The sequence below is a fragment of the Vespa velutina genome, chromosome 16 (genome assembly GCF_912470025.1).
Source record: "Vespa velutina chromosome 16, iVesVel2.1, whole genome shotgun sequence".
In the NCBI taxonomy this organism is placed as follows: domain Eukaryota; kingdom Metazoa; phylum Arthropoda; class Insecta; order Hymenoptera; family Vespidae; genus Vespa; species Vespa velutina.
Genome location: NC_062203.1, coordinates 470,001 through 482,845, shown reverse-complemented (window position 1 = coordinate 482,845; position 12,845 = coordinate 470,001). Strand labels below are relative to the sequence as shown.

Below are 12,845 nucleotides of genomic sequence, written 5' to 3'. Positions count from 1 at the left end.
GAGAGAAATCCACCATCTAAAATAAAATCTACCATCATCTACGAGTCACAGGAAGGAAATATGCGGTTCATTTTATTTCCCAATATCGACAGATATTTCAATTTCTGACTCACGATGTGAGGAATCGACCTCTCGACCCTTAGCAAATCGAATTGTACAAAAGCTCATCCCTACACCCTACATCCTTTTCTATCAGTTGAATCGTTCACGAGAGCAAAATGACTTCGTTCGATTTTCCATTTTTCAATTTCTATCATGAATTTCGTTATTTTCATCGTTGATTCCTCGATGAATTTTATCAAGTGTTATATTTTTGTTTCTCGTCAAAGATATTTCATAATTAGATATATATATATAAAATAAAAAGAATTAATACGTATAAATCTGAAAAATACACTTATATTATATCTAAATAAATAAAATATATCACATAAATATATATATATATATATATATATAAAATACATATCTTTAAAAGAAAAATATATCGATACTATCCATTTATAAATGATACGAAACTTTCAACAAAAAAAAAAATGAAATTATACAATGCAGATTTTTCTTAAAACTCACTATATGTATATAAAAGGGAGAAAAGTTGTTGCTGCCTCGAGGACGTTCATGCTCGAATAATAACAGCCCCGTCCATTACTTTATTCCGTGTCGAATGCGTTTTCGCTTGAGAAAGAAATAATAGTATAGAAAAAAGAAAAGATAAGATAAAGAAAAAAAGGAAAAAAGAAAATAAAATAAAAGATAAAACTCAAAGTCTAATAATCTCTCTGCTTTGCTCTTTTGCTCCCCTTCAAGTAACTGACTATACGATTCTCTTCCTTTCTCTCTCTCTCTCTCTCTCGATTACAACTTTTTATTGCATTTCCATTTCATCTCTCGCCTGGCTGAATAAAGAAAGGAAAGTCTCTTTGGCTGCTTGAATGACGAAGAAATTGAAACGAATGCGTTTTAAACGTGATTATTGCGCTAAGATCTGCCACCCTCAAGGGAAAAAATGATATCGTGATATATATATATATATATATATATATATATATATATATTTATATGTATATGTATATTACTATTACATCGTACCGAAACAGTCATATTCGAGAGATAGCTATTTGAAACGATATCTCGTTTAATCTCGCGTGTTTGCAATTCCTATTACCGTAGCTCGTGGATTTACTAACTGGAATAATTTTCCCAATGGACCGAGAATGATTGTTTCTCATAGCACTTTCGATGAAAACTAAAATCACGTGTCACGAATAAAATGAACGAAGATGATGGTTAAAATAAAAAAAATAAAAAAAAATAATAATTTGTATAAACTATGAACCTATGCTGTAATAAAAAAATGGCCTGTTAATTGTCGAACGCTATAATTATCGATAACGAAACTGTTAAATAATTTCTTGTAATTTCTAACAAGAATATTATATAATATTGCAATAAGATGGTGCATAAAAATATCTAATTAATGTTGACAATAAAATAAACCTTGTGTATATATATATATATATATACATATATATATAATTATTCGTGTTAGCGTGAGACTTGAAAATGTTAAGTTAAATGACGCGTTGTTTCGATAAAAATGACTTGGTAATTAACGAGATAGTCATTTATAATGTGTTCTTATCACTTAACACGAATGTAAGTAACCCTCTTTTTTATTATTATTTCTTTCCTTGTCTCGTTATGAACTCATAGAAATGAAATGGAACTCTCTCGTAATTGCATTTAACGTACCTACATACTTTTTCTCCGATCGTGTCAGCTAGCTTTTATAAATACCTTCCGTTTCCTGCCGACGGAAACTGACAAGAAAACGATTATTTCTTTCTGCGAGAGCACGTACGTATGTACGTACATGCCACTTTTCGTTCCCACTCGTCGAAGTAAGTACTTATTAACAAAATGTCTTTTAATAATTACCGTCGTAATTCATTTTATATCATACATAATTAAAAGATATTTCTACGGAGTCGTTATAATAAGATTCATATTTACATTATGTATTACAATATATAAAATAGAATGTATAATCAAATTATTAATAACGTTATTAATATTACAACAACGACGAAAATCTGAAATATTAATTAGCCCTTCGTAATATAAATATATATAGTACATGAGTATAGTAAAAAAGAAATGACGTATAAAAAATATCGATTTTATATAAAAATATCACTGTCGAGACGTTTATTTGATAAAAGAATATGCCGAAAAGGAGAGGCTAATGCGATGCAGGACGTGAATCGAAAAAAGAAGAGAGAGAGAGAGAGAGAGAGAGAGAGAGAGTGAAAAAAAGAAAAGCAAAAGGAAAAAAAAGAAACAGGAACAAAAAAAAACTTACTCTATTCTCGCGAAAAGCAGAGGAACGGTAAGATCAAGCGCAAGGGCTTTGCGTCAATAGCGACCCTTCTCCTCGTTGCTACTGTGTGTCTCTTTTTCCCGAACGTATCTTAAATAATTCGGGGATGCGTAAAATCCAGCGAAGACCCATTTAGTGTGATAATCGGGGCGTAAATAATTTCGAGAGAGAAAGAGAGAAAGACAGAGAGATAGAGATAGAAAGAGATAGAAAGAGAGAGAGAGAGAGAGAGAGAGAGAGAGGTTTAGAAGGCATTTAAAAGAAGGGCATAAACATCGATGGCGAGTGTTGTCCGCTAAGTTACGCAACGAAATATCCTCCCCTACGTCGTCTACCCCTTGCCACCCGTCGAGAACTTTGGGGGCGAGAAATTGGGCACCTTTTTAAATGCAAGATGACACCCGCGGTGCGATTATGCGTTCGGATGCTACCGTTCTCCCCGTGGGGCCGACATTACATAATCTTTCAGGTACACCCGTGTGTATCCAAATGGAAATTTCAACGATAAAGCTACTTTGCCGTATTGGTAAACGTAGTGCAATAAAGTATAACAATTATTAAACGAACATAAAATTTACGAAGATGGCAAATTTTTCTTTTATTTTTTTTTATTTTATTTTTACTTTTACAATATGTTTCCATCTAATACCCAAAGATACATATATATATATATATATATATATATATATATATATATATATGTATATAATACGTATAAGTAGTATTAGGACACATAATAATTATAAATCATTCTAATTCTCGCTTTATACGATTGATCGTATCTATAGAAACGAATACACATGCTTCTTGAAATTGTGCTTACTTGTAAAAAAAAAAAAAAGAAAAAAAACAAAAAAGAGAAAAAAAGAGAAAAAAAGAAAAGGAATAAAAAAAGACGAATATTAAAATCATCAAGAACACTAGCACGAGTTGCTTGCTCTTTACCCATAGTAGAATACTTTAAAAAGAGATATCATACAGTCTCGAGATAATTGGCATGATGAAATGAAAAAAAAATAAAAATAAAAAATAAATAAAACAAAAGAAGAAGAAGAAGGAAGAGGAGGAGGAGGAGGAGGAGGAGGAGGAGGAGGAGGAGGAGAAGGAGGAGAGAAAAAACAAAAGAAAAAAAAAAGGAAAAATAAAGAAGAAAGAAAGAAAGAAAGAAAGAAAGAAATAACTATTGATCCTCGATAGAAAAATCAAGATTCAAGGGTGAAGAGAGGGAAAGGGGAGATAAGTATGCGACTGTATAGAAGAAGAAAGAACCTCGTCTAATAACACGCTCCTCGTTTCTATCTGAAATCTCGAAAGTACGAAAGAACGAAAGAGAGAAGAAGCGTCGTTGCTCGGCTCGAGTAAATAGCTGTACGTAGCGGCGTGCACAATCACGATGCCTCGGTGCTCAGGTATTGCCATTACCGTAGTCGTGGGATTATTTACGGTTACCATAACTCCCAGGGCCTGTGTTGCACTTAAGATCTTAAGAACCTTCGCGCACGGTACGTGAATACTAGTAAGAGAGAGAGAGAGAGAGAGAGAGAGAGAGAGAGAGAGAGAGAGAGTAAAAGAAAAGAAAGATAGATGGAAAGAGAGAGAGAGAGAGAGAAAGAAAAAAAACGCTTAACCATGGACCATTTGTTCATAAAACTATCTGTTCTAATCTTACTATTCGATGATTCGATTCCAAAAGCTTGTCGACGATACATTAACGAAATAATCCCGTTTTTGTCGAAGACAAAAAAAAAAAAGAAAAAAAACAAAAACATGGATATAACTTCGAATGTTATTCTATCGACCTAATATCATCATCCACTATCATTCCTCGAATGTATCGATTATTTGTAGAAAAATATTTTTCAAATATTTACTTGCGTTTATTTAAGAAATTTCATACTTATCTACGCATGATCCGACGGACGGACGCGTCACTCCGATTAACTTCTACTTTCGATTGTAACATATACCGAGATAATTTCTTTGTTTACACTTACATAACATTGTTATTCAATTTCGGCAAACCTTGTTCTACAATATTTTCTAATTCATGAATATTCGTTTATACGACGAAATATTTTATTATTTCGCTTTTCGACAATTTTACTACGACGATTCTTCGACGATTTTATTTTCTTTTTTTTTTCTTTTTTGTCTTTTAATCTCTTTTTCATTCGCATGTAGACTTACTAAATATTATTAAAAATTTTAAAGAATAGAACCGCCGCCACGTATTGATATTTACTATTTATTTTTAATCATCTTCCTTTACTCGTATTTCTAAAAGAATTATTATTTACCATCCTTCTTGGATTTATTTGACGTATTTCTGGTTAAAAAGAAAAAAAGAAAAATGGAAAGAAAAAAGAGTAACAAGAAAGACGAAAAAGGAAAAAGCTATAAAAACTAAATATATCGTAAAATAATTTGAATATTATCTAACAAATAAAAAGTCATGTGCCAGTACATAAGTACTTATTAGTTATTTTTTTTCTTTTTTTTTTCTTAAACTCTTTTTGTTTGTTATATTCACACACGTGACGATTTTACGTTGCTTTTTTTTCTTTTTTTTTTTTCTTTTTTCTTTTTTTCTTTTTTTCTTTTTTTTTTTTAATGAATCGTTGCCGGTATTAAGATGAAATTAACTCCTAATAAAAATGTTATCGTTCCCAGTCCCATCGTCCACGTCCTACGACTATAAAACACTATTTACATATTCATACTCGAGAATCAACTGTGACGTTGATTTTTACCAGTGATCGTTATATGCATAACTACATACGTACATACATACCTATACATAGTTTTATATGTATATTCGTATGTGAACAAGTATGAGAACGTTTATAATCGAAAAAAGGATAGAAAGAGAGGGAGAGAGAGAGAGAGAGAGAGAGAGAGAGAGAGAGAGATTGTAGATTTCACACGAAAGAATTCTGATTTCAGATCTCAGTTGGTGGAAAAACTCGAGAATTATTCGATGTCAAGTCTCACTGTCTCTATCTTTTTTTCTTGCTCTCTCTCTCTTTTATTTTTCTTTATATCTGTCTCTTTCTTTCATGTAAATGTAACGCAGTATAAATACAATATACTTCCAACTTTTATCTATAGTTTAATCGTTAACACCGTAACTTTGCTACCTTCTTCACACCGTAAAAATCACATACGTCGTCGTTTTATCTTCTTGGTTTACATCTATCCATCTCTCTCTCTCTCTCTCTCTCTCTCTCTCTCTCTCTTTTTCTCTCTCTTTTTATTTCTCCTTTATATTTTTTCCCTCGATTATGATACGTTTAACGCGTCTAAGAAATAATCGAGAAACTCGATACGTTTCATTTTAACGTAGGACAATTATTCCATTGACAAAAATAAATGCTTTACTTTATTTATCCAATTGTAAGATCTTCGTGAATATATGTATGTAAAAATCATTATAGTAATGTTAGAAAAACGAAAATTAACACGAGTTTTTCATCATCCAATGTACTTGAAAATAGTAAATAATAATAATAATAATAATAATAATCATTGAAATTAATCATGCGATGAAATTAAAAAGTCAAGTGAATTAGAAAGAACTGATCGATATCGTATGTATTTATATATCTATGTACGTATGTACAAACGTAAAAATTCATTGTTGTAACGTCATTAAACCGATTCGTTAATAAACATATAATATTTATATATATATATATATATATTTAAATAATATTGTTATTATTGGAGCACATTTATATACATTGATATATCCATTATGCATTAAAATGAAAATAAAAGAAATTATAAACGACGACCTTGGCCTTAAAGATGATCTAAACGTATTTCTAATACCGAATACCATAAAGTTCGTATAAGATGAGTATCCTATGGCCATTTTGATCGGCTTTACTTAACGAAATGTTCAACGACGCGTAACATACGTATGTACTTACATAGATACGTATGTACGTATGTATGTACCTACGTAGAATACGTTCGAGCGTGAAAGCGGCACCGTATTCGCATACATAATGCATAATGCAGCGTGCAATATCGCTGACATGCAATTCCGGCCCTCTTGAGTCTCCCTCCGAGACGTGGCCCTTCGAGAGGGCCCACCAAGAGAGAAAGAGAGAAAGAGAGAGAAGGAAAGAAAGAGAGAGAGAGAGAGAGGTAGAAATAGAGACTAGAGGAAAAGCGACAAGTCTTATGGATGGTAAAGTTAATCGCTAATTACTCCTTGACAATTTTCTCATATATTTATAATAAAGATGCGAGACATATATAAAAAAATGTTATGTTCGAAAGAAAGAAAAATATCTATCTTCTTTAATGATTCCATGTAAACGTTGATTATCTAACGAACAAATTTTGTATGCGTCTTTCATAATTTTGTTTGAAAAAAAGAAAGAGAGAAAAAAAAAGGAAGATATTTAAAAAAAAATTGCGACATTGATAAATTACTTCTTGGATACAGGTTAAAGCGTTGACGAAATACTTGCTTGAATTATTCTCGTTGTTCCTATTAACATTGTGTTAATTTAACTAAAAAATTTAATTATATGTTAAATACATACATACATATATATATAAATGATTTCAACACATAAAATTATAATGAAACTAATTATAAATAGAAATGATGTGTTGTTGTACATAACTCCCTCGTTGGCGATATACATTTCCTTTTTGATAGGAAGAGGAAGAAAATAATAAAAAGGAAAAAAAAGAGATATATATATATATATATATATATATATATGTATGTATATATCTTTATCCTATAAAGAAAGAGATAGATAGACAGATAGATAGATGGAGAACAAGAGAAAGAGAGAGAGAGAGAGAGAGAGAGAGAGAGAGAGAAACATGAATCGTTTGCTATTGCTACTGCTCTTCTTGTTACTGTTCCTTCTTGATAGTCGGTATCATTAAAATGTAATCACTGGAGTTCGCCAAGCTCAGCGATGCTAATTTATTCGTTAATTAATGCTAAATCTCATTGTGCTCGAAAGTATACATACATGTATATGCCTACAAAAGTGATTATTTACCGAGGTGTTAAGAGGATGCGCGTTCATCTCCATCATAATACTTTTTTCCCCCTGTATGTTCCTACTTACATGGAGATGAGAATTTCACAAAATTTCTAATATTTTTATACGACCTCTAACCTCCCCTCATCCCTCCTCCTTCTCCGTCGCGCTCCTCCCGCCCCTCCCCGACCCTTTCCCTGTGAAAAAGCAACGAAAAAAAAAAAAATAAAAAGAAAAAATAAAAAAAAAAAAAAAAAAAAAAAAAAGAACGAAAGATTGGATAATATAAAAATATAAGAGATAAAATCTTTATAGTGAGAAATCATGTGAACGAACGCGTATGGCTCGATTATTAAGAGGGGGGTCTGAGCCCACCTATGAAGTACGTCACGTGACGAAAGCACCCCTAGGAAGCTTTGGCACCCTTTTCGAAATGCATCAGGAGGAAGACTCCGCCTCCCTCCGGAGGCGGTATAAAATATATTCGATCGACTGCCATCGGATTCGTCGGCCATTTGGCGAAGAATAATAAAGAAAGAAATATAATAACGTAAGTTGTGTAACAAAAAAAAAATGAACGAGAAAAAGAGAAAGAAAGAGAGAGAGAGAGAGAGAGAGAGAGAGAGAGACAGAGAGAGAGACAGAGACAGAGCACGAGGAAAAATTCATGGGCTTACGTGGGACAATTACAAGTTTTCTAAAAGGATCTCTTTTGTCTCTAAACAGCCGGTGATCCTTCTCGTTACAAGTACTCTTTTTGATCAGAAAAAAGAAGGAGAGAATCATCCAAAGTGTTTCTCACTTCTGTCTCTCTCTCTCTCTCTCTCTCTTTCTCACACACACATACAGTTTTGCTCTTCATTATCGTCAGCGACAGACGGTGACAATAGCCGTTGAAACCCTTGGGTATACTTCGTTCGCAAAATAAGTTTTGTTCCTACTCCTCTTCAACAATGATCTCCCTCGTCTCCATCGAGTCTCGATGCCATCCGTTCGTTCGTTCCTTACTTCTTTTCTTTTCTTTCTTTCTTTCCTTCCTTCCTTCTTTTTTCTTTCTTTTTTTCTTTCATTCTTTTTCCTTTCTCTCTTACATCTCTAATAACGTTCTTATGCTATACACACACACACACACACACACACACTGTATGTGTCCACTTACCACTTCAAGACATCCACCGTGTTCTTTAATAATTGAAACACTTCACTTAGAATAACACCTGGACGAGTGTTTAGTACGTTATTGTCGAAGAAAAGTAACTATTTAACGAACGAAAGATCATAAAACTTTCAAAGTACTAATCGAAATACATACTCACGTATACCCATCCCATTCCGCCCCCATACATAAATACTATACTTTCATTATATTCGATTATAATTCTTTCCTATCAAAACTTTAAAAAATCTTGTATATATTATTTCTTTCTTAATCAAATTCTAGACGATCAACGATACGTAGTTAAATATTTCTATCTAAATGCGTATGTATATTATAACTGCTAATTACGACGAGAAGAACGTACGTGTTACCTGTTACAATGTCGAATACGAACTGAAAATGATTTCGTTCTTAAATGAAGGTCTAATCGAAACGTATCGTTACGTCGTATAAAAGAAATGTAAACACGACTCCGAAGATACCATTAAAGCTAAACGCGTTAAGCTTTCAGCTATGTATGTAAATAAAATGAATACCTGTATGTTATCCACATAAATAAAATAAATACTTATGTACGTTAACTTCTTTAAAGATCAAAATCGTCTTCGTTGATCCCTTATGAACTTTGGATAGACGGGAAAAATATTCGGGATATCGGGAACCCCAATCATCCAGCAATCGACGCTGCTGCTATCGGTCAGCTGCTCCTCCGTCTGCCTTTTGTAGATACGGCTGACGTTGCAACTTCAACCCTCCCTCCCGTCCCGTTCCAAACCCCCCCCCTCCTCTCTCCACCCCTTTCTCCCCTCCTTCCTATGCGACTAGTTGAGTTTTTTAGCGAATTTAATATTTATACCGAATGACTGATGACTGTAATAAAGAAACGGGGTCGTATTGTACGAAACGTTTATGTCATTGATCGATACGACTTTTTCTCTGTGTCTCTCTCCCTCTCTCTCTCTCTCTCTCTTTCCATCACACACGCACAAACAAACATATATACTTTGGTTTAGAGAAGAAAAAAAAAAAAAACAGCAAAGGAAAACTCGCATCTACTTCGTCATCCCGACTTTACGTTTCGTGTCTAGAATAGAATAGAGAGAACCGTATGTTCCGTTTTGATCGATCCATCTTTTTCTCATCGAATTGAAAAAAAAAAATAGATAAAAATTCACTCATTAAACAGTCTAACGTTGACTCAAAATTCCTTTTCTTCTTTCTCTTTATTATTATTATTATTATTATTATTATTATTATTATTATTATTATTAGGATTATTAGGATTATTAGGATTAGATATATACACAGACAGAATGAACCCAGACGCATACGCTCACATGCATATCGAGATCGTGAAAAGAAAAATATAGGAAACAGCAAAGAATATATTTAATGCTTTCTAACTGAAATGAGTTTTTCACGAGCTACGTTTTATTATACTATTATGTCTGCTTGATTTCTCTTTTGTGAACACTACTCTGACCAGTGTTTCAGTGAATCGTTTAAACGATCCGCGTGAAATTTCGTTTGTTCCATCAACGTGTGTTCAGTCACGATACAAGTTACTTTGTACATATATATGTATTATCTACCTGTCTACGTATAATAAAAGAGAAAACTAAAACCGTCAAAGTACAAAGTTCTATTTTCAAAGGGCAAAAAGGAAATGCATGGTTGAAGCTTAACCGTACTAATGTATATAGTAAGCGTGGAATCATTAACGAATCATTATCGTTTGTTTCGAACACGTTGAAACAGAAAGCCATTAATGATTTCTATTTGTATTCGTTCGGTGTGCTGAAAAAAGAGGGGTGTAAGAGCTCTACGGACCTAAACCGAAGTCCAACCCAATGAATTATGTGAGAAGTTAGCTTATTTTCGTTAAGCCGGACTCCCGCGGCGCGAACAAATCGTCCGTCGCTGCTGCTTCTCGAGAATGGAGACTGTTTTTTTGTTTGCCGATTTTTCATCTTCATATTACTTCGGCAAAACGAATACAAATAATTCGATCTCTCATTCGATCACTTTGAAAATATTTTATTATGTATTATTATTTTTTAATGAGTTTATAATAATATAGGTATACATACATATTCATGTATTTATATTTAGTGTGATAAAAGAAAAAAAAAAAAAAAAAAAGAGAAAAGAAGAAAAATGTTTCTTCGTATAGGTGAATAAAAATACTTAAAATTTCACGTATACCTAAACTTAGTTTTCATCGAGTCAATCATTTGAGATTGTTGTTAAACGATTTGTTAAATTTTAAATGATTCCACGTAGACAGTTCTTTGATCAATGATTTAATCGAAAGTCTCTACGGGTTCAAGAGAATCGGTAGAATCATGATGCAGAGAATATAGACACCGTTTACAGACAATATTTCATGGAGCAGTTTTGTTTTAAACAAAACACTTGATCGCTTCTATGTTTCGCTTACAACGAATATGTGAAGATGGAGATCACGTGTTTGAAATTACAATAAATATCAGAAGCCGATTGGTTTCACAGACTTGTTTTCACAGATGATAACGTTTATCGATCGAAGCTCTTCTTGTGTTTTCTAAACTTTTTTTTATTCTCTATTAAATAAGATCAAATTTATTTAATAATCAATGATAATTCTTAGAAAAAGAAAAAAAAAAGAAGAATAAATATTATGCTACATTACTATGCTAATATTTGTCAAATATCATAGAAACAATAATAGTCATTTATTATTTACAAACACATATTTTATATATAATTATAAAGATTAATTAAATAAATATTAATCAAAATACATGATCTTTTATTATTAATCCAATAATCATTTCATTAACCTCACGAATCTGTATTATTTCATCGAAATTGTCATAGCTTTTATAAGGAAAATAAAAAGAAAGATAGTACACGGATATGTTGAGACCTCGATAAAAGATTATTATGATGGTACAAGATGTTATCTTTTTTTGAGAGCGAGAGAGAGAGAGAGAGAGAGAGAGAGAGAGAGAGAGAGAGAGAAGCAGAGAACGGACTAAGCGAAAATAAGAAAGAAGAAAAAAAAAGAAGAAAGAAAGAAGAGGAAAAAAAGAAAACAAAAATAAAAAAGAAAACTCACTCTTTTGCGTTTCTCGATTGGTGTTCGCAAAGCCAATAAGTATTCTATGGCGTTGGCGCCGTTAATGATATTGGTTTAGGCGCATCGTTCTTACGATTGCTAATAAATAACGACGAAATAGAAAGAGAGAAGGAGAAAGAGAGAGAGAGAGAGAGAGAGAGAGAGAGAGAGAGAGAGAGAGAGAGAGAGAGAGATGCTCTTCTCGAGAGAAGAAGGATGAACGATTGGATTGGGAGTAGGGAGAAAGTTACCGGTGGTGGTCCAAAGCGAGACTAGCGAAGGTTGTCGAGAAGGGGAAGAGGATTTTAAAAGGGTACGGAGTGGGGAGAGAGAAAAGGAGAGAAAGTGGGGAGAGGCCACGTTTGACGGGCCGACCATCCTGGATCGGTCTCGTCTGTTTTCTCAGGCAAAAGCCAAAAAACGAGATGCATATGCACATGCACGCAAAATATCTATATGTACATATAAAATGTAACATATTTTTATGACCTCATCAATTTACAAAATTTTTTTCTCTTTTTCTTTATTCTATTCTATAGAAGAATAATTACTTAGCCTACGATGCTCGAAAAGAAATTGTTTGATCATTTATATTCTCACTCTCTTTCGCTCTCTCTCTCTCTCTCTCTCTCTCTCTCTTTCTCTTTGTCTTTGTCTTTGTCTTTGTCTTTGTCTTTGTCTTTGTCTTTGTCTTTGTCTTTGTCTGTTATTCATCTGTAATTAAACTGCACCGCTAACGAATGCATCGTCTTGATTTTCTGCATACCCGATACATGACACGTTTGTGGTAAGGAGAAGACAGAAAAGAAGAAAAAGAAAAAAAAAGGAGGAAGAGGAAAAGGAGAAGGAGGAGGAGGAGGAGGAGAAGTAAAATCGAGTTCGGCGTCGAGGTCGACCGGAATAAGAGCAATATCGTGGCTCGAAAACGAGGGAGTAATTAGTGGGATTCGTATTTCGTATTCCAATCTAAATCAAGCAAAGAAGACGCGAGGAAAGAAGCGAGCAAAAGGAAAGAAAAGGAAGAAGAAGAAGAAGAAGAGGAAAAAGAGGAGGAGGAGGAAGAGGAGGAGGAGAAGAAGAAGAAGAAGAAGAAGAAGAAGAAGAAGACGACGAAGAAGGAGAAGGAGAAGAAGGAGAAGAAAAAGAAGACGAAGAAGAAGATCCATTCTGATGGTAGTAGTGGCGATT

The 12,845-nt window shown here is 33.2% G+C and overlaps 1 protein-coding gene across 11 annotated transcripts in view; it reads right to left on the bottom strand.

Moving 5' to 3' along the window:
* LOC124954855 (dachshund homolog 2) overlaps positions 1–12,845 on the bottom strand; it is a 226,075-nt gene that overhangs the window by 197,031 nt on the left and 16,199 nt on the right. For 5 of the 11 annotated variants that reach the window (XM_047508415.1, XM_047508425.1, XM_047508426.1 and 2 more), the window contains exon 2: positions 5,521–5,523. The exons of the other annotated variants lie outside the window; for them this stretch is intronic. In XM_047508415.1, coding sequence (XP_047364371.1) covers positions 5,521–5,523 — 3 coding nt within the window. The remainder of the gene's footprint in view (positions 1–5,520; positions 5,524–12,845) is intronic. 11 annotated transcript variants of the gene reach the window in all.